The 26,370-nt window shown below is 48.4% G+C and overlaps 1 protein-coding gene across 3 annotated transcripts in view; it reads left to right on the forward strand.

The window, feature by feature from the left end:
* SLC2A9 (solute carrier family 2 member 9) overlaps positions 1-26,370 on the forward strand; it is a 290,277-nt gene that overhangs the window by 14,893 nt on the left and 249,014 nt on the right. For 2 of the 3 annotated variants that reach the window (XM_082389500.1, XM_082389502.1), the window contains 3 exons: positions 4,423-5,492; positions 8,000-8,098; positions 20,275-20,435. In XM_082389500.1, coding sequence (XP_082245626.1) covers positions 5,382-5,492; positions 8,000-8,098; positions 20,275-20,435 — 371 coding nt within the window. In that variant the 5' untranslated portion in view covers positions 4,423-5,381. Of the gene's footprint in view, positions 1-1,243; positions 5,493-7,999; positions 8,099-20,274; positions 20,436-26,370 lie in introns of those variants that run through there. The other variant, XM_082389501.1, reaches the window with a different exon arrangement.

Below are 26,370 nucleotides of genomic sequence, written 5' to 3' on the forward strand. Positions count from 1 at the left end.
CTGTGTCTTTTGGTTGGAGCATTTAATCCATTCACGTTTAAGGTAATTGTCGCTATGTATGTTCCTATTACCATTTACTTAATTGTTATGGGTTTGTTTTTGTAGGTCCTTTTCTTCTCTTGTGTTTCCCACTTAGAGAAGTTCCTTTAGCATTTGTTGTAGAGCTGGTTTGGTGGTGCTGAAGTCTCTTAGCTTTTGCTTGTCTGTAAAGCTTTTGATTTCTCTGTTGAATCTGAATGAGATCCTTGATGGGTAGAGTAATCTTGGTTGTAGGTTCTTCCCTTTCATCACTTTAAATATAACATGCCACTCCCTTCTGGCTTGTAGAGTTTCTGCTGAGAAATCAGCTCTTAACCTTATGGGAGTTCCCTTATTTATATGTTATTTGTCATTTTTCCCTTGTTGCTTTCAATAATTATTCTTTGTCTTTTATTTTTGTCAGTTTGATTACTATGTGTCTTGGCATGTTTCTCCTTGGGTTTCTCCTGCCTGGGACTCTCTGGCCTTCCTGGACTTGGGTGTCTATTTCCTTTCCCATGTTAGGGAAGTTTTTGACTATAATCTCTTCAAATATTTTCTCGGGTCCTTTCTCTCTCTCTTCTCCTTCTGGGACCCCTATAATGTAAATGTTGTTGTGTTTAATGTTGTCCCAGAGGTCTCTTAGGCGGTCTTCATTTCTTTTCATTCTTTTTTCTTTATTCTGTTCTGCAGCAGTGAATTCCACCATTCTGTCTTCCAGGTCACTTATCCATTCTTCTGCCTCAGTTATTCTGCTATTGATTCCTTCTAGTGTATTTTTCATTTCAGTTATTGTATTGTTCATCTCTGTTTGTTTGTTCTTTAATTCTTCTAGGTGTTTGTTCTTTAATTCTTCTAGGTCTTTGTTAAACACTTCTTGCATCTTCTTGATCTTTGCCTCCATTTTTTTCCGAGGTCCTGGATCATCTTCACTATCATTATTCTGAATTCTTTTTCTGGAAGGTTGCCTATCTCCACCTCATTTAGTTTTTTTTCTGGGGTTTTACCTTGTTCCTTCATCTGGTACATAGCTCTCTGCCTTTTCATCTTGTCTATCTTTCTGTGAATGTGGTTTTTGTTCCACAGGCTGCAGGATTGTAACTCTTCTTGCTTCTGCTGTCTGCCCTCTGGTGGATGGGGCTGTCTACCATGTGAGTTTTTTAGGGTTGCCATGACAAAGCTCAACAGACTGGGTGGCTTAAACAACAGAAATATATTTCCTCACAGTCTGGAGGCTGGAAGTCCAAGATCAAGGTGTGGGCAGCTTGGTTTCTTCTGAGGCCTCTCTCCTTGGCTTGTAGGTGTCCGTCTTCTCCCTGTGTCCTTACATGGTTGTCCTGCTGTGCTTGTCTGTGTCCTAATCTCTCCTAGGACACCAGTCAGGTTGGATTAGGGCCCACCCATATGACCTCATTTTACCTTAATCTCTTCTTTAAAAGCCCTGTCTCCAAATCATCACATTCTGAGGTAGCAAGGTTAGGCCTTCAATATATGAATGTTGGGGGGCACAGTTTACCCCTTAACATACGCAGTCCCTGCCCTTGCTGAGCTCCTATCCAGAGGGGAAGACACACATGAGGATAACACTTGGGAGAAAGGTCACAGCCAGCACAGCTGTTAGCAGCACATGGAACACAGGGGCGGCAGAGAGAGGCCCAGGGAGGCTTCTGGGGGGAGGTGGCGAAGGTGCTGAGCACTGAAGGATGAGCAAAGTTATGGGCACCGGTAAATGGGTGTGTGCAGGGAGGAGTGAGTGAGTGTCAGGACAGGCCCAGCACACTCAGGAATGCTGGTTTATGACCACATCCTTTTTTTTAAATTGACTTTTTAAAAACTGAAGTATAGTTGATTTACAATGTTGTGTTAATCTCTGCTGTACAGCATTCAGTTATGCATATATACATTCTTTTTTTCATATTCTTTTCCATGATGGTTTATCAGAGGATACAGAATATAGTTCCCTGTGCTATGCAGTAGGACCTTGTTGTCTATCCATTCTATACATAATAGCTTCCATCTGCTGACCCCGACCTCCCACTGCATCCCTCCCCCAACCCCCTCCCCCTTGGCAACCACCAGTCTGTTCTCTATGTCCATGAGTCTGTTTCTGTCTGTTTCTGTTTCATAGATAGGTTCATTTGTATATGACCACATCCTTGATAGAGTTTATTTTCTAGGATCTGCCTGAGAGCATGGGCCACAGACTGTGTGCATGGGGGGCTGGCACTGGATTTGGAGACGGATGAATCCAGGCTCTCCCTGAACTTCCATTCTTTTCTGTAACATCAGGCTAGCGGCTCCTTCCTGAGCCTGCTGGGAGGGTTGGTGATACCACGGGTGTGAACACACTTGGCCAAGGGCAGAGCAGTGTAGACGTGTGCTGTGAGATGGGTAACTGGGAAGCTGGTTAGCTGCCATCTGGTTCACAAAGCTGTACCCAATCGTGCTCGTTACGGAGGCAGGAACCCAAGCCCAGGATGCAGCCTTAGCAGTGGTCCAGCAACATCAAGTTGGCCCCAGACCTCTTCTTTACAGCTGTGGACACTTATATCCCGGGGGTGGGGGGCAAATCTTCCTACGTGGAGTACTTACCATGGCGTTTGTTTAGAAAAGGATGAGAGCATTTGGGTCAAGAAATAGCTCATTTTCTGGGGACAGGGGGTTTGAAGAATAATAATGAATATTCATTGTGCAATTGATATATGCCGGGTGCTGTTTTAGGTTCTGTGGTTTAGTGTGTTCCGTGTACAAACTCATCAAATCTTAACAAGTGTAAGACGTGGTGGCACCATTATCACACCCATTTTACAGATGAGGACACTGTGTCACACGGAAGCCTAGTAACTTGCCCAAGAGCTCACAGGTTGTAATAAGTGGCTGGGCCGAGACCCAAACCCAGGCCGTCTGTCCAGCGCCACTGTCTGGGCTTTAACCCTCTGAGCTGTGGCAAAGTGAGGGGACAGCTCCCATCACCCTCACCAAGGCTTTCCAAAGAGTGGAGCTGTTTGTTTTCTCACCCTGCGATGCTCTGGGGACGCCCGCTGGGAATCTGAGATCCCCCACCTGCCTGAAGGAGGAAAGCGTGGTTCACCCGAAGGCCAGGCTTCTTAAATAGCCAAGGCCACCCTGGAACTTGAGCCAGGACACCTGGGCTCTGATCTCAGGTGCGGGACTTCGCTGCTCACCTCTGGGCTGGTTTGTGGGCAGGTTGGGGGGCGGACTCACAGACAGCCAGCTCCACCAATAAGAGGAGGTCTTCATGCCAAGCACTGCCTCCCGGCTGCAGGACAAAAAAGGGAAAGCGATGTCCTGCAAGTTTCTCTCACTCCTCTGACTGGGAGAACCCCTGGTGCAGGGCAGGGCCAGGGCAGCTGCGGGCAGTTTGTCCCCACCCTCCACCCCTGGCCTCCAGTCTGCACCCCCTCTGGGTGGCAGAGCCTTTAGTGCTTTTGGACTAGGATGCCTTTGCAGCTCAGGTACTCCCCAGACACCAAGGACCCTCCCAGTTGTAGCTGCACATTTGTGTGGACCACCGGGGTCCTGGGGCCTTTTGAGTTTTCAACCCCCACGGGGAACATGGAACAATTTTAAATGAAGGGGGCAGATCACCTGATCCACTGTGAGTTTTAGCAAGATCAGGGAGACCCCTTGTTACAGATGAGGAGACCAGGGAGGATACATGGAAGGGCCTGGGTCAAGGAGGGGGTGGAGGAGGAAATGAGATGACGAATACGACACCCCACAGGATGGCACGGGATTCCTCACTGCACAGCAACGCAGCCATGCTGCCCCTCCCCCACTTTAGGCCCCAATCAGCTCAGTTATTTTGCTTCTCCCCACGTCCCAGGGCATCCATGTCTGCAGGCCTGGCTCAGTGCCCTCCCACCCCGCACCCTTCTCTGTCTGCATATTCCCCCGGCTTACTCATCCTGTAAGAGTCTGCTCTCCAATCACCTCTTCCAGGAAGTCTTCCGAGATCAGCCCCCCTGGTTGGCTCGGTGCCTCCTCCGTGTTTCCCCAGGAATCCTCGGCCATCACACGTGATGTCATAATCGAGAACTTCCATGTTAGAGTCCTGCTCTGGACCCAGCTCTGTGAAGGGAGCTGGCCAACTGGCCAAAAACTGTTTCCAGAAACAGCCAATTCTCCAAGCCGCATCCCTGCGTGATTGATATGCGGAATGAGTATTGTGCTGACTGATTCATGCACTCAGCAAATAACTAGCCTAATTATTCAGGGTTGGCTTTTTCTTTTGGAAGTTTCAGTTCCCCGTTGAGCAGATCCCTTCCCACTGTTGTGCATTCCGGGCTGGATGTTTTCACGTGCATTTGATAATCCCCGCTCCCAGTGCTTCTGCCATGATCCACAGCTTTTATTTCAACATGCGCTTTCCATTAAACCCAGGTTGCCGGCTTCTGGTCTTTTTTATGCGGACTTGAGGCCGCCCTGGCCTTCTAGGGGTTCTGCGTACCCCAAACACGCCATCATTCTGCCGGCCTCTGCACCTGTTCTCTGCCTCTGGGAGGAAACAGTCAAGGCAACCTGTCCTACACATGATTTAAGGCGCTTCTCTGACATCTGGGCAATTCGGCCACGCGGTGAGTTAATTCCCATGACATCCTGGTGTGCATGAGGGTCTTGCCTCCTTAATGCTTTCACTGAGCCAGCCTGGCTGAATGAGCAGGGCAGAGTAATGACCAGTGGCAAATTCTTTTTCTTCCAAACCCACAGCCTCCCCTTGTTCTAGAGCTGCAGGGCAGCCCAGGTCCATCTCCAACACGCTGCTCGGGGTTGTGTGTTTTCTATTCCAGCCTCAGAATAACTCTGCAGGATAATCAGGGCGGGATCAATCGCCCATTTCGCACTTGTAAACGTGGTAGCTCAGAGAGGCAAAGCGACTTGCCTAAGGACACACAGCTAAAAAGCAGTGGAGTCAGGGTTGGAACCGCACCAGCCTTCTCCTGTAGTCAGTGACCTTTCCATTTGTCCCAGTCCTGAGGGAAACTTGCCCTGGGCTCATGCCAGTCGCTCCCCTCCCAGCACGCTGGCCTTAAGAGGGACAATAAAACCATGCCAAAGAAAGAATCCAAACTCAGGGTGGTGATTCCTGGGAAGACAAGTTTCCCTTTCAGGGCTCTCCAGACGCTGTGATGATTTGGAAAGGGGAAAAACATTCACTGCCCATTTCCTGTTCAGACAAAATACAATTGCCACACTTCCTGTTCAGCGCTCCCGCCCACCCTCCCTCCGTGGACTCTGCCTCCTCATTTACGGAGATGCCCCAGCAGAGTCCGGGCTGGAAGGCGCTGTGGGCTGAGCCAGCTTGAGGGAGGGCCGGCAGGTGGGTTGTCGGGAAACAGAACATGGACTCTCTGGAACCGAGCTCAGCTCCCGTTGCCCGTGACCCGAGCCGCTCGGCGCCTCCTGAGTTTATCCATCTGAGGAGCGGGACGCCGTGTGGGAGGAGAAGAAAGGTAAACACAGAAACTGGCCTCTGTCTGGGTCACAGAGGCACTCTCTGACTGCTTGAAAGGCCTCTGGCCTTGAGTCCTGGCCTCCTAGTCCCTGTGACCTTGGCCGTGGTGCTCCAACTCGTAAGTCGCAGCTTCCTGGGACCCACAGTATCTTCTGGCAGCGCGGCTGTGCTCGTGCAATGAGGTCAAGGCAGCGAACTGCTCGCACGTGCTGGGTGGTGTCCCCACCTTGCAGCAGGTGGTGAGAGGTGGTGGGCACAGGTGGGCCACACAGGGGGGTGGGGGGCTCGGGGGAGATGGCTCCCACCTGCTCTTCTCTGCCCTCTGATGGATGCAGACAAGGGAATAATGACCAGGGCTGGGAGTGAGGAAAGCCCAGGGGACCAGCACAGCCCGGGAGTCAGAAGGAATAACATCTGAGCTGAGACCCAGAGGATGAGTTTAAAGATGAAAGGCGAAGGAGAATGGGCCTTTTGTCCAAAATGTGATTCTGTTCCATCAATGAATCCCGTTCAGTAAAAGCTCCTATTACTGCAGAAAAATATTCTGGCTCCACACTTGCCAACGTCCCTCTCCATGGCCTCTGAACCCTCCCTCTGGCCTCAATTCAATCACCAGCATTTACCAAGCACCTCCTCTGTAGCAGGCTTGGTGCCTGGAAGCAAGACCCCTGCCCTCAAAAAGTAAGACCCACGCCCACTGTCCAGCCTCTGCTGCTGACCCCCAGGGGCACCTACCCCTGGACAGGTGAGGACCTTACCTGCTCTAACTCCTTTCTTCGGCAGAATATCCTATGAGGTGGGTGTATTATCATCGCCATTTCACAGATGAGAACACCGCATCAGAGAGCAGCTATGTAACTGGTCTGAGGTTACGCAGTCATAAGAGGCAGACCTGGGGGTCAGACAACGTTGAATCAAAGATGGAAAAGTAAAAATGAGGAGGTGGAACTTTCAGGGTGGCTTTCAGTGGGTCTTAGATATGAAAGTCTCCAGAAGGGAAGGTTTCAGCGGGGCATGGCCATATGGGCCGGGGCAAGAGAGACCTTGGCACGTAGCCTGGGCAATGGCCATTCTGCACGGCTGGGTCAGAGGGAGTAGAGAGAGAGAACAAAGTGAGTGAACAGCCTTTCTGAACACTGGCTACGTGCACAAGCCCCTCAACGTCCTCAGCCAGCAACACATCCACAACAGCCTATGCAGCTGGTGCTGTAATTTAGATCCCATTTTACAGCTGGGCAAGCTGAGGCTCAGAAAGGTCAAGACCCTGGACAGATCCCACAGCTGAGTGGTGGAGCCATCAAGCACTGAAGCCTGTGCTATAGGAGGCTGTCTAGGCAGGCAGAGCAGGAAATCGGCTATCGAAGTCTGGCTTTCCCTTTCAAACAGTGTTTGATCCCTTCAGGTCCCTAAATCTTGGACCTCATCTGTCACATTTACCTGCTGTATCCCAGGAGCTTGTCAGGGCTTGGCACCTAGAACACACCGCCCTCCCCACACCCCCCCCCCAATCACCACACACACACACACAACACATGATAAATCATGGAGAGAAAGTGCCTTCCAAGAGCACCTGGGTCCCTCTGACAAGTGGCCCACACTTTCCTGGTCAGCTTAGGATGGCAGCCCCTCCTGCCTCCAGCCCCTGCCTTCTGGCCAGCCTTTGCCAAGGGGCCCAGATGTTTCTACTCTTGGTCCTGTCATGCTTGTGGCCGTCCATGGATGGGTCCATAGGGCAGGATTACATGGAGGCAGATGCTTGGTTCTTCGGGTCAAGCCCTGTATCTCTGTCTGCAGGTCCTTGTCCCAAGGTGCTCACGCTGGCCTGTAGATGGACAGCTCCAGCCTGGAACAGAGTGTGCGTGGGTGTGCGTGCGTCTGTGTGGCCGTCAGCAGCGTCAGCGGGGGAGAGGCGGGGGGGAGAGGCAGTGTGGTGCAGTGGGTGGCTGCATGGGGGCTGGAGCTGGACCACCTGGGCTCTGGTCCCCAACCCAGACAGCACCAGGGACTGCCCCATGCCTGTTTCCTCACCTGTAAAATCAAGATAAAACAGTACTGATCTAAGGATTCTATGGGAGAATACCCGGAAAGGGCTTAGAACAGATGCCTGGTCCATAGCGCTTAATAAGAACCAGCTGCTGCTGCTGGCGGCTTAGTCTGGCTTTGCTTTTTGCTCCTATGTGAGTCAGAGACTGGCTGAATTCAGCTAAAATAAGTGTCGTAGCTGCTAACAGCACCTGTGAAGGACAGTAGGTCTGAGTTTCACAGATCCTCTTGCAGCCGGACAAAGAGGGCAGTGGTGTGGACAGAGGCAAACTGAGCTCCCTGGGCTGGCCACACCCCCCTGGGCCGGACCTGGATGGGAGGCCCTCCTGCCGGCTGGCTCTGAGGAACCTGCATCCTTGATCTGGAAATCCTCCCCAGCAGAGGACGGTCCAGCTGCGTCCTGCGGGCCCCTGGCTGTGCGCCCGAGTGCCAGGTCTGACGTGCTTTGCTCTCCTTTCCCAGGACTGGTCCTGCTCTCTGGTCGTGGCCTCTCTCGTGGGCGCCTTCGGCTCCTCCTTCCTCTATGGGTACAACCTCTCGGCGGTGAACGCCCCCACTCCGGTGAGTGCCCGCGGCAGCGGGATGTGCCCAGCAGAGGGCGCTGCGGCAACGCGGAAAGCCGGGTGTTACCGCCTAGCCCGGGGTGGTACCCCATTCTGCAAACATTTGCAGGCCGGTTCTGTGCCAGACCCTTGCTGGACACTGGGGTGGAGGGAGGGACAGAGAGAGTGAGACCAGCCCCTGCCCTCGAGGGGGAGGTGGGAGATACAGAAATAGAGGATGATGACAATTCGTGAGGTCCGTTCCCTGCTCATGGAGGGTCCTGGGAGAGTGTAGAGAGGAGAGGGATCTTCGGAGGTCCCAGGGGCCAGATCCTAAGGGTCTTATTCCAGGGCAAGGAACACGAAATCTGAGGCTTACGAAGGGATCTTAGGCACAGAAACATTTCCTTGATCTGCTTTTTCTTTGTTTATGGCTTTTAATCACAGCTGGAGGTCACTTGAGTATCTGTTGGTTTAAGATCCATTGCTGGCTTTTGTTTTCTTCTGAAATCAGGTCATTAGGTGCAGTTCCCCAGGCCCTCCTAATACCACTCTGCTGGTTTGCAGATGAAGGTTTAGTTCTCACCCACCTAGGCTGTTAGGTTTAGGTGCTACCCATTCCTGCGGGTGCTGGTTTCTGCTTGACCTACCTCCATCCCTGGGGTAAAGTGGATGGGTTGATGGTGGTATACAGGAAGTCTTCCTGGAGGAGGTGATGCCAGAGCTGCATCTTGAAGGTGGAGCAAAGGCACTGAAGCCTGAGATATGAAATCTTTGCAGAAATGCAGGTCTGATACTGTTGGAGCCCAGGATGTATTTTGGACAGCATAAGGGCATGAGCTACAGAGGCAGACAGAAGCCAGGCTGTGGACTTTTGTGGGTGCTTTTAAGGCTTTTCCTTGTTTGGGGGCCCAGCATGCTGTGTGCAAAACATAGGGGGAAGCTGGACCAGTGGGTCTCAAAGGGGCCCCAGGAGCCCTGGACTTTGCAGAAGTGCCTCAGGGATCCAGACTCCATCTGTACTAGAACAGCACTTTTTTTATTCTGTTAACTCTTTTACATTTTAGGGGCTCTGTAAGTTCATTTGAAAAATTGATTCTGATACTAAAAACAGTTTGAAAACCAGGGGGTCTACATGGCTTCTCTGAACGCTTGCATTAATCAATGGCTTTGATTTTGTCATTGTGATGTCATCCTGAGCCGGTATCCAATTTGTCCATATTTGTCTTTAAGAGGATTGGGAATTTGCACTCTTGCGTCATCTTGGTAATCCAGCAGAGCCTCCAGCAGAGGGTGGAGAGCCTTTACACTCATGGCTTATAATGCAAAGAGACGTGTAAAACTTGAACCTGGAATAGAATGATATGAGTAGAAAAGTAGTAGTGCAAGCAATGACGGTGGGAACACGAGGAAGGGGCAATCCTGTCATTCACTCATTCAAAAAATGTTTTTAATTAATAAACTTTATATTTTAGAGCAGTTTTATGTTCTCAGCAAAATTGAGTGGAAAGCACAGAATTCCCATATACCCCCTGCCTCCACTCCCCCACTGTTAACATCCTGCACCAGAGCAGTACCTTTGTTATAATTGATGAACCCTCCTTGACACATCATTATCACCCAAAGCCCACAGTTTATATTAAGGTTCACTCTTTGTGTTGTACTTTCTATACATTTTGACACATGTGTGATGACTTGTACCCACCACTGTAGTATCTTACAAAATATCTTCACTGCCCTAAACATTCTCTGTGCTTTGCCTATTCATTCCTCCCATCCTCACCCTGGCAACCACTGATCTTTTTACTGTCTCTATACAGGCACACCTTGCTTTATTCCCTTTGCTGTATTGCAGATATCGTATATTTTACAGATTGAAGGTTTCCCTTTCCAGAGTGTCATATCGTTGGACTCATACAATGTATAATTTTTCAGGTTGGCTTCTTTCACTTAGTAGTACGTATTTAAAATCCCTCCGTGTCTTTTCATGGTTTGAAAGCTCATTTGTTTTTGATTCTGAATAATATTCCATGGTCTGGCTGTACCTCAGTTTATTTATCCATTCACCTACTGAAGGACATCTTAATTGTATCCAAGTTTTGGCAATTATGAATAAAGCTGCTATAAACATCCATGTACAGTTTTTTGTATGGATGTAAGTGTTCAATTCATTTGGGTAAATACCAAGAAGCATGATTTCTGGATTGTATGGGGAAAGTATGTTTAGTTTAGTAAAAAACTGACAAAATGTCTTCCTAAGTGGCTGTTCCATCTTGCATTCCCACCAGCAGTGAATGAGAGTTCCTGTTGCTCCACATTCTCGCCAATATTTAATGTTGTTAGTGTTTTGGATTGGATATTCTAATAGGTTTGTAGTGGTATCTTATTGTTTAATTTGCATTTCCTCAATGATATATGATGTAGAATGTCTTCTCATATCCTTCTTTGCCATTTGTATATCTTCTTTGGTGAGGTGGCTGTTTGCGTCTTTTGCCCATTTTTTAATCAGATTTGTTTGTGTTATTATTGAGTTTTAAGAGTTCTTTATATATTTTGGGTAATAGATCTTTATCAGATGTGTCTTTTGCAAATATTTTCTCCCAGTCTGTGGCTTTTTTTCTCATTCTCTTGACATCATCTTTTATAGACCATTAAATTGTAATGAAGTCCAGATTATAAATTATTACTTTCATGAATCACGCATTTAGTGTTTTATCTAAAAAGTCATCACCATACTCAAGGTCATCTAGATTTCTCTCCTATGTTATTCTATGTTAAAACTTTTAGGAGTTTTATAGTTTTGCATTTTACATTTAGGCCTTTGATCCATTTTGAGTTAATTTTTATGAAGGGTGTAGGATCTATGTCTAGATTCTTTTTTTTCCCCTTTTTTGCATGTGGATGTCTATTGTTCCAGTGCCATTTGATGAAGACTATCTTTGCTCCATTATATTGCCTTTGCTCCTTTGTTAAAGATCAGTTGACTATATGTGGGTCCATTTCTGAACTCTCTTCTGTTCCATTGATCTGCTACTATTCTTTTACCAATACCACACTGTCTTGATTACCGTACTTTATAGTAAGCCTTGAAGTAGGGTAATGTCAGATCCTACTTTGTTCTCCTTCAATGTTGAGTTGGCTATTCTGGGTCTTTTGTGTCTCCATATAAACTTTAAAATCAGTTTGTCAGTATCCGCAAAATAACTTGCTGGGATTTTGACTTGTATCGTATTGAATGTATAGATCAAGTTGGGAAACTGATGTCTTGACAATATTGAGTCTTCCTGTCTAAGAACATGGAATATCTCTCCATTTACTTAGTGAGATATTTTCTCCCAAGGACAGGCCTTGTGAAGAAGAACAGAATGCTCTGATGTATTTCAGAATGGTTCCTTTTCCCCTCCCCTGCTGGAAGCATAAGGGGATTCTTCTGACAGTCCCTGTGAGAATCTGGTAGAGACCCTGGAGGTAAAACTCACAAAAGGGGGACGGATATGACTGGGTCCCCAGAGATATTAACTCTCAGACTTGTCCACACTGAGCCTTCAGCAATTCATTAATTACAGTTCAGGTTTTCCTGCCCCGGCACTGGTTTGCTACTGTGCATTTTTGCTCTGGTAAGTTGTGGTTCTCTGTATCTGCCTGTCTCTCCAGTTTGGGGAGGTGCCCAGCAGTGAGAGATGCGCGGGGTGGAGATGGGAACACAGGCAGGTGGAAGGGCTTTATGTTATCCCGGGCTTGAGAGAGAGCGGCAGGCTTCCTGGGAATGGTGCTGCAGAGAGGGGACCGCCGGATTGTGGGGTCCAAAGGGCTGGAGGGGGAGGAGGCTGGGAAGGAGGCCAGGGCCGGCTCAAGCAGGATCACAGGCGCCAGAACAGGAGCACGAGTCAGCACCACCCAGCCTGCGAGCACTGGAGGCGGGCTGGGGGCCAGGGCTCGGGCTGGGGGCCAGGGCTCAGCCTGGGAGCCCCTCCCAGGGCGGAAACTGCCTGGAGCTGGAGGAGCTGGAGCCGGGCAGGCCTGCACGGGGACCCCAGCTCCCCTGGGGACCCCAGATCCTGACAGGTGGTGACAATTCCCTGGTGAAGTGGCCAGGAGGATGGAAGGGGGCCCGAAGCTGGAGGGGCTCAGCCTGTGGCCAGTGATCACTCAGAAATCTCTTCCCTTTGCTGTGGGCCTAGGTGTGAGCAAGCGAGGCAGCCCCAGGGTCCAGGAGACCAGTATGGGAGCAGAGAGCCCAGGGAGCGGAGTCTAACACTGGTGGGAAGGGCCCACGCCTGGTGGTGGGTTTCTGTGTCGGCGTCAGACTTCACCGGGGCTCTGGCCTCTCAGAAGGAGAAAGAAACTCTCGGACCCAGGAGATGCAGATGCTGGGGTCTGGGGGTGACCGTGCACAGACCTGGTGAATAGAGGCTGCCGCCAGAGGTGCTGGTGAAAATAAGTCACAGCGAGGGCACTGACCCAGCAGAAGGGATGCTGGTTTAGCGATGACACAGGGTCCTGAGGCCCCTGCCCACCAGCTTCACCTCTTGAGTGGTGGGATAACCGGGTCCGGGCGGGGGGGGGTTGGAGGAGGAGAGGGACTGCAGGCCAAGGTTGTGTACCCTCAGGCGAGGCGGAATTTCACCACTTGAACAATCCAGGCAGTAGCTGACGCTGGCCCTGGCCGCCACCCGGCTGCATCTCACAAGCATTCCGTGTTTCTCTCGCCTCAGATATTTGGAAACTTTCTGGAAAGCTGATGATGAAAATAATGCCCACTGTGGGCACCGACTGCGCTGCCCCATTAGGGACGGTATCAGATTTCATCCTCATTACAGTCCCCAAGGGAGCCAGAACTAACCCCTGTTATAGATGAGGAAACCGAGGCCCAGGGAGGTTAATGTGTCTGCATTCCTGGTGTGTGTGGGGGGAGCCCTTAGCCCCATTCTTAATATATCCACTTGTTTCTCGTCAACACAGTTACCCTAAATGACTGTAGGTCCTGTGCACCCTGCTTTCAAGGAGCCCCCCGAGTCTGACTACCTATCATGCCCCATTTGGAAGAGGACACCCAGGTACCTCGGGCATCCACACATGGCCCTTGCCCAACTTTGGCCAATGGGATGTGAGCAGAAGTGAGTATAAGACACTGGAGGCCTGGCCCGTGAGGACATTCCAGAATGTTCTTCAGTTCTTTCTTCCCCCAGATGGCACGGGGACAAGTTGTAGGACACACACTAGGCATTGCAGGAGCTAGAAAGGAATCTTCATTGTGTTCAGACATTGAAGCTTCAGGGTTTCTGCACCAACCAGTGGCCAGTACCCTGGCAGCTGCCCCCGAGTAGGTCTCCAGCCTGGCCTGCCGTTGGGTCTTCTACCTGGTTTTCCTGTTTCCACTCTGGCTCCTCTAGTTTATTCTCCACCCAAGGCCAGAGGGACCCTTTACAAATTAAGGCAGATCAAACTGTGCTTCTGCTCAAGACCTCCATGGCTTCCCATCACACCTGGAAAACAGCCCAGAAGCCCGCTGTGGCCCCAAGCCCAGGGGGCCTGGCGCCTGGTGACCACTCTGCTCTCATCACCAGCACTTTCCCCCTTGCTCCCTCTTTTGCCCCCACAAGACCCCCCTCCCCCAATGCTGTTCCTCAAACACACCCATACTCGGGCACCCCAGGGCCTTTGCAATTGCTTTTCCCTCTGCCTGGAACACTCTTTCCCAGATGTGCCCAGATAGTCCTATGCTCTCTCCTTCAATTACCTCTGGCTCCTCCTCAAATGTCCCCTCCTCAGAGACGTCTTCCTCGACCAGCCCATCCCAGCAGCACCTCTCTATCACTCTCTAGCCCCTCACCCTAATTTACTTCTCTTTACAGAATATAACACCACCTGAGATACTATATATTTATTTGATTCTTGTCCGTTCTTCCCCCATTTTCGAAAGTAAGCCCCATGAAGACATGGGCTTCATGGTTTTCTTGCTTCTACAGTGCCAGCACCTAGAATGGGGTCTGGCACACAGTAAGCATTGATAATAAATATTTGCTGAATGAGTAAATGGATAAATTTAAGATTTTTAAAAAGTTCTTTGTGTGAAAATTCAGTTCCAAGGCAAGTCCCCTAGGCTTCCTCACCCCCCAGCCAAACTGCCAGCTGTGAGTCTGCCCTTTGTGAAAATTCTAGTGCTGCCTCTGCCACATTCACATGGACAGGGACTTGACCCAGGTCTGCCTAACTCGAAGGTGTACCCTTTTTCTGCTCTACTAAGTTGATCTGCTAGAGCTCTTGCAGGTTTTTGGCTTTGCAGGCCATAAGACCTTTGTCCCAACTACTCAAGTCTATCTCTGTAGTGAGAAAGCTGCCATAGGCGATATGTAAATGAGTGGGCAGGGCTGTGTTCCAATAAAACTTTATTTACAAAGACAGGCAGTGGGCCAGATTTAGCCCAGTGATCCATGTTTGCTAATCGCTGTGCTAAAGGTTCCAGGAAAGTGGTGAGGCCCCTGTGGACGCCTGCTGTCATTAGGACCTCCTGGCAGAGAGCTGGCTGGCTTTATGAACAATCAATCCACAAGTGGTGAATTTTCCTACAGACGTTATATTCCTAATATTTTTCTCTCTTTTGTCCATTTATTGCTGCATGTCTAAACCTTTATCTTTTCTGTTTCCAATGACTAATTCTAATTGGCATAGTTCTATCTATCTATCTATCTAATCTGTCCGTCTACCTACTTCTCTATTTATCAATTTATCCATCTCTTTTTTTTATATCTTTATTGGAGTGTAATTGCTTTACAATGTTGTGTTAGTTTCTGTTGTACAATAAAGTGAATCAGCTATATATACATATATCCCCAAATGCTCTCCCTCTTGCGCCTCCCTCTAGGTCATCACAAAGCACCAAGCTGATCTCCCTGTGCTATGCAGCAGCTTCCCACTAGCCATCCATTTCACATTTGGTAGTGTATATATGTCAGTGCTACTCTCTCACTTCGTCCCAGCTTACCCTTCCCCTCCTGCGTCCTCAAGTCTGTTCTCTACATCTGCATCTTTATTCCTGCCCTGCCGCTAGGTTCATCAGTACCGTTTTTTAAAAATTCTATCGATCTATCCATCCATCTACTTATCTATCTATCATCCTTTTTTTTTTTAAATTTATTTATTTTTATTTTTGGCTGCATTGGGTTCTCGTTGCTGCTCGCGGGCTTTCTCCAGTTGCGGTGAGCGGGGGCTACTCTTCATTGCGGTGCACAGGCTTCTCATTGTGGTGGCTTCTCTTGTTGTGGAGCACAGGCTCTAGGCGTGTGGGCTTCAGTAGTTGTGGCTCACAGGCTCTAGAGCACAGGCTCAGTAGTTGTGGCGCATGGGCTTAGTTGCTCCGTGGCATGTGGGATCTTCCTGGACCAGGGCTCAAACCCAGATCCCCTGCGTTGGCAGGCGGATTCATAACCACTGTGCCACCAGGGAAGCCCATCTATCATCTTCTATCTACTTATTTACCTATCTATTTAAAGCATTCTGAGCCCTTGTAAAAGGCTATGCAAAATCTAGAGCTAATTTATATACCAATCAAATGAAACATGATAATTGCTGAATTTTCAAGCAGTCATGTATGCAGGCTAAAGGGGTTCCTCTGAAACCTGGCAAATGGCCTCATATTTAAGCCATTTTAAGCCTTGACTTTTAGTAGGAGAATGCTTCTTGCCTGGGATCTGTTCTGTTAGTGCTGCTACGATAATCCAGAGCTGTCGTGGGAGATGTCCCCTTGGTGCCTGCGGGCCCCCTGGGTCTGGATCTCGCCTGAGAGGCCGATGAGGGCTGGATGGAGACATCAGAGTCTTATTCCCAGGGCTGTTGTGTGGGAGCCAAGGTGGGTGCCCGTCCTCGGGCAGGCAGGGCTGATGTGGCTTGGGTGAGGTGATGTGTCAGCCTAGAGCATGAATCAAAATTCCTCTTGCTCATGAGTGATGTCTGGAGAGCCTACAGGAAGATTCTGGAAGCAGTATTCTAAAGGAATGAAAGGTCCAAGCCTCAGTGGAAGATATGGAGCCCAGACTTCCATCCAAAGGGGTCCCACGAAGACAAGGATGGGCCCAAATGGGATGGGGCTCGGGTGTAATCAATCACGAGGAGCGTGGGTGAGGAGTGGCGGGCCTGGATGCGTTCCTGCTGAGATCTGTGCAGTGCTTGGGGCTGCAGGACGAGCCACAGGCACATAGCCAGGGCCTGAGAGAGCAGCCAGCCTCAAGCAGGGTGACCACTGGGGCAGACATTAAGAAGAGTCACCCAGGGCTTCCCTGGTGGTGCAGTGGTTGAGAATCCGCCTGCCAATGCAGGGGACACGGGTTCGAGCCCTGGTCTGGGAAGATCCCACATGCCACGGAGCAACTGGGCCCGTGAGCCACAACTACTGAGCCTGCGCGTCTGGAGCCTGTGCTCCGCAACAAGAGAGGCCGCGATAGTGAGAGGCCCGCGCACCGCGATGTAGAGTGGCCCCCGCTCGCCGCAACTAGAGAAAGCCCTTGCACAGAAACGAAGACCCAACACAGCCAAAAATAAATAAATAATTAAATAAATTAAAAAAAAAAAAAAAAAAGAGTCACCCAGAAGGACCAAAGTTGAGCTAAGTGAGTGTGTTGAATAGGAGGCCTAAGTGAAAACAGAAATTAGCTAGTAAACAGGCAATGCTATGGCTGGGAGGACAGACAGGAAGGTGGCTGGGAGGGAGAGTTTAGAGCTGATTCCAAAAATAGAGAGGGAACACCTAGAGCCTGTTTGCCCAGTCCTGGCCCACAGTTCAGGCAAGTGCTTTGAGGTTTAGCAAAAAGGACAACGGATGGGATTCTATAGGTCAAAGTGTCCTTGCAAACAATGCTGGTCATTGCTTCCCTGGCACCCAGCAGACTGCCTGGAGCAAAGGTTTGTGATGCCTTCAGATGCTGACTACCCAGAGGTAGGCCAAGTTCACGGGCTAAGGGCACAGTCTTCTAACGACTGCTCTCACTTCAGACACCAGCTGCAAGCTTGGGGATCCCAGGGCTGCCCACAACTCTGACCAACTGCTTACAGATTTGGGGGCACCCACTAGCCCCTCAGCCTTGATAATTCGCTAGAACAACTCAAAAATCTCAGGAAAGCACTATGCTAACAATTACAGCTTTATTATTGCCAAAAGGATACAAATCAGAAGCAGACAAAAGAAGAGACACTTACAGGGAGGGCATTCCAAACATGAAACTTCTGGAGTTCTCTCCCCTTGACATCCAGACACATCACCCTCCCAGCACCTCGATGTGTAACAACTCACAGAGTACTGTCCACCAGGGAAGCTCACCATGCTTCCATGTCTGGAGTTTTTGTTGACGCTTCATTACCTAGGCATGACTGATCACCTCAATCTCCAGTCCCCCGCCCCTCCTTGGAGGCAGGGCTGCCACCACCTGGCTCGAAGCTCTCCCCCCAGTGCCAGCCACATGGTGGGTATTTCCAGCACGGCCAGCCCCCAAACTGGGGTATCTCACTTGCATAAGCCATCAGGTGGGGTCCAAGAGCCCCTCTGTGGATAACAAAGACACTCCTATCATCAACATTTCCTATCCAGGAAATCCCAAGGGTTTAGAGGCTACTATTCACGAACCAGGAAGAAATGTTACAGAGCCGGACTCGGGTCTGCTCACCTGCGTACAGTAAAGCCAATCTACTGACACTGGGTTGTGGTGAAGGAAACTGCAGCATTTACTGCAGGGCGCCCAGCAAAGAGTCCCGGGAAACTAGTGCTCAAAACACTGGAACTCCCCCATGGGTCTCAGGAAAGCATTTTTAAAGGCCATGTGAGGGGATGTGATCAGGGGATGTGATCAGCTCGTGCACAGTTCTTTGATTGGTTGATGGTGAGGTAACAGGGCGGAGTCACAGGGGTTAACACGATCAATTCTTTTTTTTTTTTTAACATCTTTATTGGAGTATAATTGCTTTACAATGGTGTGTTAGTTTCTGCTTTATAACAAAGTGAATCAACTAGTTATACATATACATATGTTCCCATATCTCTTCCCTCTTGCGTCTCCCTCCCTCCCACCCTCCCTATCCCACCCCTCTAGGTGACCACAAAGCACCGAGCTGATCTCCCTGTGCTATGCAGCTGCTTCCCACTAGCTATCTATTTTACATTTGGTAGTGTATATATGTCCATGCCACTCTCTCACTTTGTCACAGCTCACCCTTCCCCCTCCCCATATCCTCAAGTCCATTCTCTAGTAGGTCTGTGTCTTTATTCCCGTCTTGCCCCTAGGTTCTTCATGACCTTTCTTTTTTTCTTAGATTCCATATATATGTGTTAGCATACGGTATTTGTTTTTCTCTTTCTGACTTACTTCACTCTGTATGACAGACTCTAGGTCCATCCACCTCACTACAAATAACTCAATTTCGTTTCTTTTTATGGCTGAGTAATATTCCATTGTATATATGTGCCACATCTTCTTTATCCATTCATCTGTTGATGGACACTTAGGTTGCCTCCATGTCCTGGCTATTGTAAATAGAGCTGCAATGAACATTTTGGTACATGACTCTTTTTGAATTATGGTTTTCTCAAGGTATATGCCCAGTAGTGGGTTTGCTGGGTCGTATGGTAGTTCTATTTTGAGTTTTTTAAGGAACCTCCATACTGTCCTCCATAGTGGCTGTATCAATTTACATTCCCACCAACAGTGCAAGAGTGTTCCCTTTTCTCCACACCCTCTCCAGCATTCATTGTTTCTAGATTTTTTGATGATGGCCATTCTAACCGGTGTGAGATGATATCTCATTGTAGTTTTGATTTACATTTCTCTAATAATTAATGATGTTGAGCATTCTTTCATGTGTTTGTTGGCAATCTGTATATCTTCTTTGGAGAAATGTCTATTTAGGTCTTCTGCCCATTTTTGGATTGGGTTGTTCGTTTTTTTGTTATTGAGCTGCATGAGCTGCTTGTAAGTTTTAGAGATTAATCCTTTGTCAGTTGCTTCATTTGCAAATATTTTCTCCCATTCTGAGGGTTGCCTTTTTGTCTTGTTTATGGTTTCCTTTGCTGTGCAAAAGCTTTTAAGTTTCATTAGGTCCCATTTGTTTATTTTTGTTTTTATTTCCATTTCTCTAGGAGGTGGGTCAAAAAGGATCTTGCTGTGATTTATGTCATAGAGTGTTCTGCCTATGTTTTCCTCTAAGAGTTTGGTAGTGTCTGACCTTACATTTAGGTCTTTAATCCATTTTGAGTTTATTTTTGTGTATGGTGTTAGGGAGTGTTCTAATTTCATTCTTTTACATGTACCTGTCCAGTTTTCCCAGCACCACTTATTGAAGAGGCTGTCTTTTCTCCACTGTATATTCTTGCCTCCTTTATCAAAGATAAGGTGACCATATGTGCGTGGATTTATCTCTGGGCTTTTTATCCTATTCCATTGATCTATATTTCTGTTTTTGTGCCAGTTTGGCACCTGTAGGTTTGGGGCTACGTGCTCATGGTCATCAAGTCGTTAACGTCTTCCATTTGGTAGGGGTTTTAGCATCTGTAAAACAACTCAGGAAATGTGCATCTGACACTGTTATCTAGGTCCTTCAGAGAGGGCTACAGCAGAGGCTCTGGGGGAGGGGTCTGTCCCGGGAAGGTCCCATAGGGTCCTGCTGGGTTCCAGAAAGGCCAGCCAAATTCTTAATTACACAACAGTACATTGTATAAATACAAGGTATATCTTACAAAAGTATGTTCTAAACATAAAAATACTGAAAAAAGTTTGTAAATCCAAATGAGCATTTTGTTTTTCTTTTATGGTTGGTGTTTTTGTGTGTCTTGAATCTTTACCTATCTAGGTGGTAAATATTTTCTCTTATGTTAGGTACGTATATTTTAACCACATTCCTGAGGTGATTCTGCTCTGTGGTTCCCCTAAGTTCAGAGTCAGATCTGAGTTTGACTCCCAGATTTGCCACTTAGCTGAGCAAGTCACTTTGTCTCTCTGAGCCTCAGTTTCCCTATCTGCAAAAGGACGTAAAAATAGGGCGCATCCACAAAATGTGTTAGAAGGATTCAACGAAATAAAGCTCAAAGAGAGCTTAGCAAAGTGCCTGGCATGAAGACAGTGCTCCATAAAAGCTGTTTTGTTTACAAACTGGCTGGCTTCGAGGACGGCAGAATGGGACGGAGGAATAACATGGTTTGTTGTTTGTTTTCAGTACATCAAGACCTTTTACAATGAGTCGTGGGAGAGGAGGCATGGACATCGGATAGACCTGGATACTCTGACTCTGCTCTGGTCTGTGACCGTGTCCATATTCGCCATTGGTGGACTCGTGGGGACGTTCCTGGTGAAGTTGATCGGAAAGGTTCTTGGGAGGTCAGTGGGGGCCATCTCTGTTTGGGGATCCCTTCTGTAATGTTCATAAATATGTCTGTATCAGAGCCAGGATCCCAGCAGGCAACAGAGTTCCATTCAGTCCAACTGGAGAAGTTTTAAAGCCAGAAGGGCAAGGAGCGGAAATAGGGTACCGGAGGCCAAGGAGAAGTGAATCCATGGGCGATGGGCTGACAGGCAGCCGCTGAGGTTGTAGAGGCGCCAGGCTATGTCAGAACCCTACTGTCCAAACAGGGCGGAGCTAGGAAGAAATACCCTGGCTCCTCTCTCCTCCTGCCCCCCAGTCTGCTGCTGGTGCCCCTCATTGGTCAAACCCAAGTGGAAGCCTGAAAACTCAGGAGTCTTGTTGGTGCAGTTCAGGAGGACCAGCTCCCAGGGCACAGAGCAGAGCAGGGAGAGAGGGGAGGGATCCATTTACAGGAGCAAATGGAGAAGAGTCAGCACAGTGTCTTAGAGATTGTTCCACATAAGTACCGATAGATCTGCTTTTTAAAAATCAGTTGCTTAGACAGTCTTCCGTTGTATGACTGGATGATAACTTATTTAACCAGTTCCCTATTGAGAGACATTCAGGTTATTTCACATCCTTTCCATTACAAACAGGGCTGCAGTGAGTATCAATTTCATGTTGAAATTCCCAATCCTCGCCCCCTCTACTCGGATCCAATTTACCTCTGAGCTTCATTCCTCATTCATTTTTTACGTGAGGCCTTCTCTCGTATAAGACTGAGTTATCAGTAAATTCCCCCCAAACATTTTCTCTATGTCCTTTCTCATGGCAACTTCCTGGGGGACATTGAGGTGTTAATGGAAAGAGTAGTCTCTAGAGCAATCGTGTGTGAACTTGAATCATGAGTCTTCTACGTCCTGGCTGTGTGGGCTTGGCCAAGTCATTTAATGTATTTGAACCTCAGTTCCGTCACCTATAAAATGGAGTCAATAGTTGCTGCCCTGCGGGGGATGCTGTAAGGGCTAAAGAAAATTAATGGAGGGGGAATGGCCCATTAGCAGTAGCTCAATAAAGAGAAGCTATTATTATCTACCATATTATTTACTCATCATCACCTTGACACCCATACATAGTAGGGACTCCACAAATCTCCATATTGCACTGACCTGAATTAGCAAAGAGATTCATCAGACCCCAGGAAATCGCCCCCGGCCTTGGGGCTACAAAAACAGTGTTAATAATGATGCTGCCCACTCCTTTACACTCAGCCTCACATCCCCAAATTAGAACCGATGGGGTTCAGAGCAGCCTTTCCATAGGCTGGGGCAGGAGGCCAGCTGAAAACATCATGTGATGCTCATAAAGGCCTGTGGTACCCCAGTGAGGTAGAGGAGCTGCCAACATTCTCTGTGTCCCCAAGGTCACTTCCAGGGCAGTAGCCAATGAGAACTCAGTACACGGGAGGTACAACGATCGTGGAATGGAGTCAGGGCTGCCGTTTTCTGAGGTCCCCCAATGTTTCAGGCACTCACACACACCCTCTTGTTTAATTCTTTCGACTCCGTGGGGTCTATCGATGGAGAATGGGAACTGAGCAAGGTCAGAGCATCTGGCCAGACTCAGCCAGCTCACACAGTGCCTGAGCTCAGGTAGGAACCAACACACGTCAGCCACGGCACCGTGATCTTTCCACTTGCCAAGGAGATCATAATTAGTGTCCTGCTGGCAATGGTCTTGGAACATCCTTGACTATTTGACAACGGATAAGTGACCAGCTGGCCCCCAGACTGGAACCACTGGCCAGGGTCTCCAAGGCACTGTTGCTAAGCCTGTGGCCCCAAGTCCTCTTGCCTATTCCAGTAGATGGAGTCACCCCTGGCCCCAGACACTATTGCCTGTGACACATACCTACCTTATATCTGGCCGTGGGCACTTATGCCCCAAGCCTGCCCCAGAAGAAAGCTCTGAAGCCAAGCAGCTGGTACAGGAAAAGGAACACTGGAATCGGATGTCATGGACCAGCAAGTCCTGACTCCCCAACTTGCCAATTGTGTGACGTGGGACTTTGCCACCTCTCACCTCTCAGCCAGCACTTTTCCTGCGTGTGAAATGAAGGTGATCAAAGTGGCTTTACCATCCTCAATAACATGGCAGCAAAACAAAACAGAAGGAAAGCAAAAGAGAAAATGTATTTGAAAAGTACTAAATTTCTAAGTGATGGAAGAGTCCTAGGATGCAGAGAGAGATTGATCCAAGGGCTTTGGTTGTCATACCCCAAGGAGCTGCCAATTCCTTTTTTCATCATTATGAGTGTAAAAGTTGAATTGAGTCTCAGCTTGAATAGTAACTCATCATTATGAGTGTAAAAGTTGAATTGAGTCTCAGCTTGAATAGTAACTCTGTAGGGGAGAAAAGGAGCAAAAATTAAAGAAGTTGGCTACCATTTATTCACCTCCAGCTATAGACCAGTCCTTGACATATAGTACATCATTTACTTCTTACAACTCTCTGTATTATTGTAAACCAGAGGCCCTGAGAGGCCCAGCAACTTGCCCAAGGTCACAAAGAATGGGGTTGACCTGATTCAGACACAGGTCTGTTAGACCACAAGGCTGCACTCTTCCCATCATGTGGTGTGGATGGAAACTGCATCCTGATGCCTCGTTTTTTGTCTCTGATGGTGGCTGTCCCGGAGGAAGAGGAGGCTGAGCTCAATGTCTAAGGCTGGGATGGGATCCAAAGAAAGGGGCCCAGATGGGTGACTTGGAGGGAAGTTTGGGTGGAGCTGGGGGTCCTTGGAGTCAGGTGGTCCTGGTCACCAGCAGGTCCAGCAATGGGATTGATCCTGGCTGAGGCATATGGCTTATCTGTGATTTAGGAGAGGAATGAGGACAGGGGAGCATAAGGAACCGGAAACCGTCTCTGGAGCTGAGCCACCCCCGTTATCTGGTGTCAGGGATGCAGGTTCCTTGTCTCCTGGAGTCTCTAGCTTGGGTTTAAGAGAGAAAGAGACAAGAACTGGAGACAGTGAGCGTGGACCACTCTTTGAGGAGTTTTACTATAAAGTGGAACAGAGAGAATGATGTGATAAATGGAGGAAGATGTAGGATCAGGAGAATTGTTTGTATTTTGTCTTAAGATGGGAGGTACAACAGCATGTTAATGAGATGTTCCAGCAGAGAGGGGAAAATGGATAGTCAGGAGCAAGGGGTGAAACTCGCTGAAGCAATATCCTCAAGCAGGTTGGAGTGGGTGGGGAACTAGTAGGTAATTGGAGGAATCTATTTCAGATAGGAGTGGGGAGAATCCATCTGTAGAAACAGGACGGAAGGCAGAGTGTGTGGGCGCAGATGCAGGTAAGTCCGTCCACGTGGAAGGAACATGTGGAGGGTCTTTTCGGATTTCCTCTGCTTTCTTGGTGGAAGAGGAAGCAAGGTCATCAGCTGAGAAACAGGACAAGGGGATTAAAAGAGAGAGAAGATATAGAAATAGTCCCCTAGGAGACCAGGAGATTGAACAAACCAGGAAACTCTAGAATGGTTGCTAGGGGGCCCTAAAGTCTGCTGGAGATGAGTGGTCATGAACTTCAAGTGAGACCAGTCAACATAATTCTGTGTTTTTCCCAGCCAAGATGAGTTTTGTACGCATGTGCAAGGTAGGCTGAGATCTAACCAGGGCTGGGTTTTTGTCAGACACATAGAATGAAGGGGGTGGGTCACTGGATCAAGGAGTTGAGGGTGTATGAATGTTTAAAATGATGGACCTTGGAATTCAAACTGGATAAGTAGAAATAGACAGACATGAGGAGGGTGACAGATGGTAGAAGCTAGATACCATCTTGGGTTACAGGCTTGGTCAGCCTAAAGAACTGTTGGAAGGGTAAGTGGTAGGAGCCAGTATCTCTAGAGTTTCCCCCATTTCACTAGGACTTAATGAAAAGTACTTTGCAACTTTCCAAATCCAAACTGAAATAGCACTCCCTGTATCTTCCACCACTCGACCCTGGTCCTGTGCATCATGTTAAAGCGTAACATAGTGGAAGGCAGTTCTCACACTTTCTCTGAGCTTTCTCTTGTCTAGGCTAAGTGTCCCCAGTCCCTTTGGCCATTTCTCAAGGATATGGGCTTCAATCTCCTCATTATCCTATTGCTGTTCCTTGAATTTGACTTCTTCTGCCAAGAGCTGATGACCTGGGCTGCACTGGGGAGATTCTTCACCCCTGGAGAAGCTCAAAACAGTGAAGCCGGTGTCCGCAGTGGGGTTCCCAGGGGGCGCTGGAGTTCTGCTCTCAGAAACGGCATGGTGCTGGCCCCCCTTGTTCTGCTGCATGTCATGACTGGGAAAAATATGGAAACACAATGATTAAAATCCCTGTCTCTGACCCTGAGTGAGTCAGCTTTGTGAATTATCTGTAAATAAGGTTTCTATCCTCACTGGGATACTGTCATGCTGGGGGTTATTTTGGGAAGGAATATATTAATATGATGAACTTGCTTAGAGGGTGTGCAGCCCAATTTGCAAATGTTTCAAATCAGACTTGAATGTGATTTTAACATCCCCTGCATAGCACAAAATACATCATCACATCTAGTGCAGGGGCTCAGACCAAAGCCCTGGGAGGCATCATTGGCTCCTCTCTTTCTCTCCACCTCTATCCAATTCATCAGTATTTGGGGTTCTGAACCCCAATTTCCAACATGTGTGGCGGGAAGGGAGTTCCCACACACCATCAAGCAATTCTCCAGACACCAGCTGGGTGTCCTATAATTCAACTCCATTCTGACACCATCTACCTAGAGATGGCATCAGATTACAAGACTGAGGGCTCAGTCCTACAAGACTGTCCCCTCCCCCAGTTCAGACGCCAGTCACAAGCCCAGGTTGTCACCTGTGTTTCTGACCAACTGGCTATAGGTTAGAGGTTCCAACGACCACCTGCCTTGGGTTTCAGGTTAAGGGTTTAGTCTCACAAGACTGCCCCCGCCCCAACTTCAGATGCTAATTGCAAGTCCAGGTTGTCAGCTATGCTTCTGACCCAATGGCTATAAGTCAGAGGTTCCAATGACCCCCCTCTTCCAGTTTGATTAATTTGCTAGAGCAGCTCACAGAACCCAGAGAAACATTTTCCTTAGTAGATCACTGGTTTATTATGGAAGGATATAATTCAGGAACATCCAGATGGAAAAGATGGGTAGGGCAAGGTATGGGGAAAGGGCACGGAGCTTCCATGCTCTCTCTGAGTGCACCACTCTCTCCAAATCTATACGTGTTCATCAACCTGGAAGCTCTTCAAACCCTGTCCTTTTGTGTTTTTAATGGAAGCTTTATTACATAGGCACAGTTGCTCAGGTCATTGGCCATTGGTGATTGAACTCAATCTCCAGCCCCTCTCCTGTCTCTGGAGGTTGGGGATGGCATTGAAAGTCTCAATCTTCTGATCACATGGTTGGCTCCACTGGCAACAGTCCCCCACCCTTAGCTCCTTCCCAAAAGTCACTTCATTGACATAAACCCAGTTGTGGTGGAAAGGGGCTTGTTATGAATAACAGGACATCTATTTCATCTTTATGGCTCTGAAGCAATTTCAGGAACTGAGTACAAGTGACTAAATATTATAACAAAAGATGCCCTCATTGCTCTCATCACTTGGGAATTTCCACGGGTTTCAGGAAGTGTGAGCTGGAAACCAGGGACAAAGACTGTGTATATTTTTGTTATTATAAATCACAATCAACAAATTCCACCAGCTCAGTCTTCAAAACACACCAAGATCTGGCACTCCCTCCGCCGCTACTGGCTCACTCCCTCCACTGCTACCATCCCGGTGCAAATTCCTATTAGCACTTGCCTGATCTATTGCAATATTCCCAGTTGGTCTCCCTGCTCCCACACTTACCCCTACAGCCCAGGGTTGACACAGAAGGCTAAGTGGTCAGGCCATGACACTTCTCTCCTTAGAATCTTCTA

The sequence above is a fragment of the Balaenoptera borealis genome (assembly GCF_965194805.1).
Source record: "Balaenoptera borealis genome assembly, chromosome: 4".
NCBI lineage: Eukaryota > Metazoa > Chordata > Mammalia > Artiodactyla > Balaenopteridae > Balaenoptera > Balaenoptera borealis.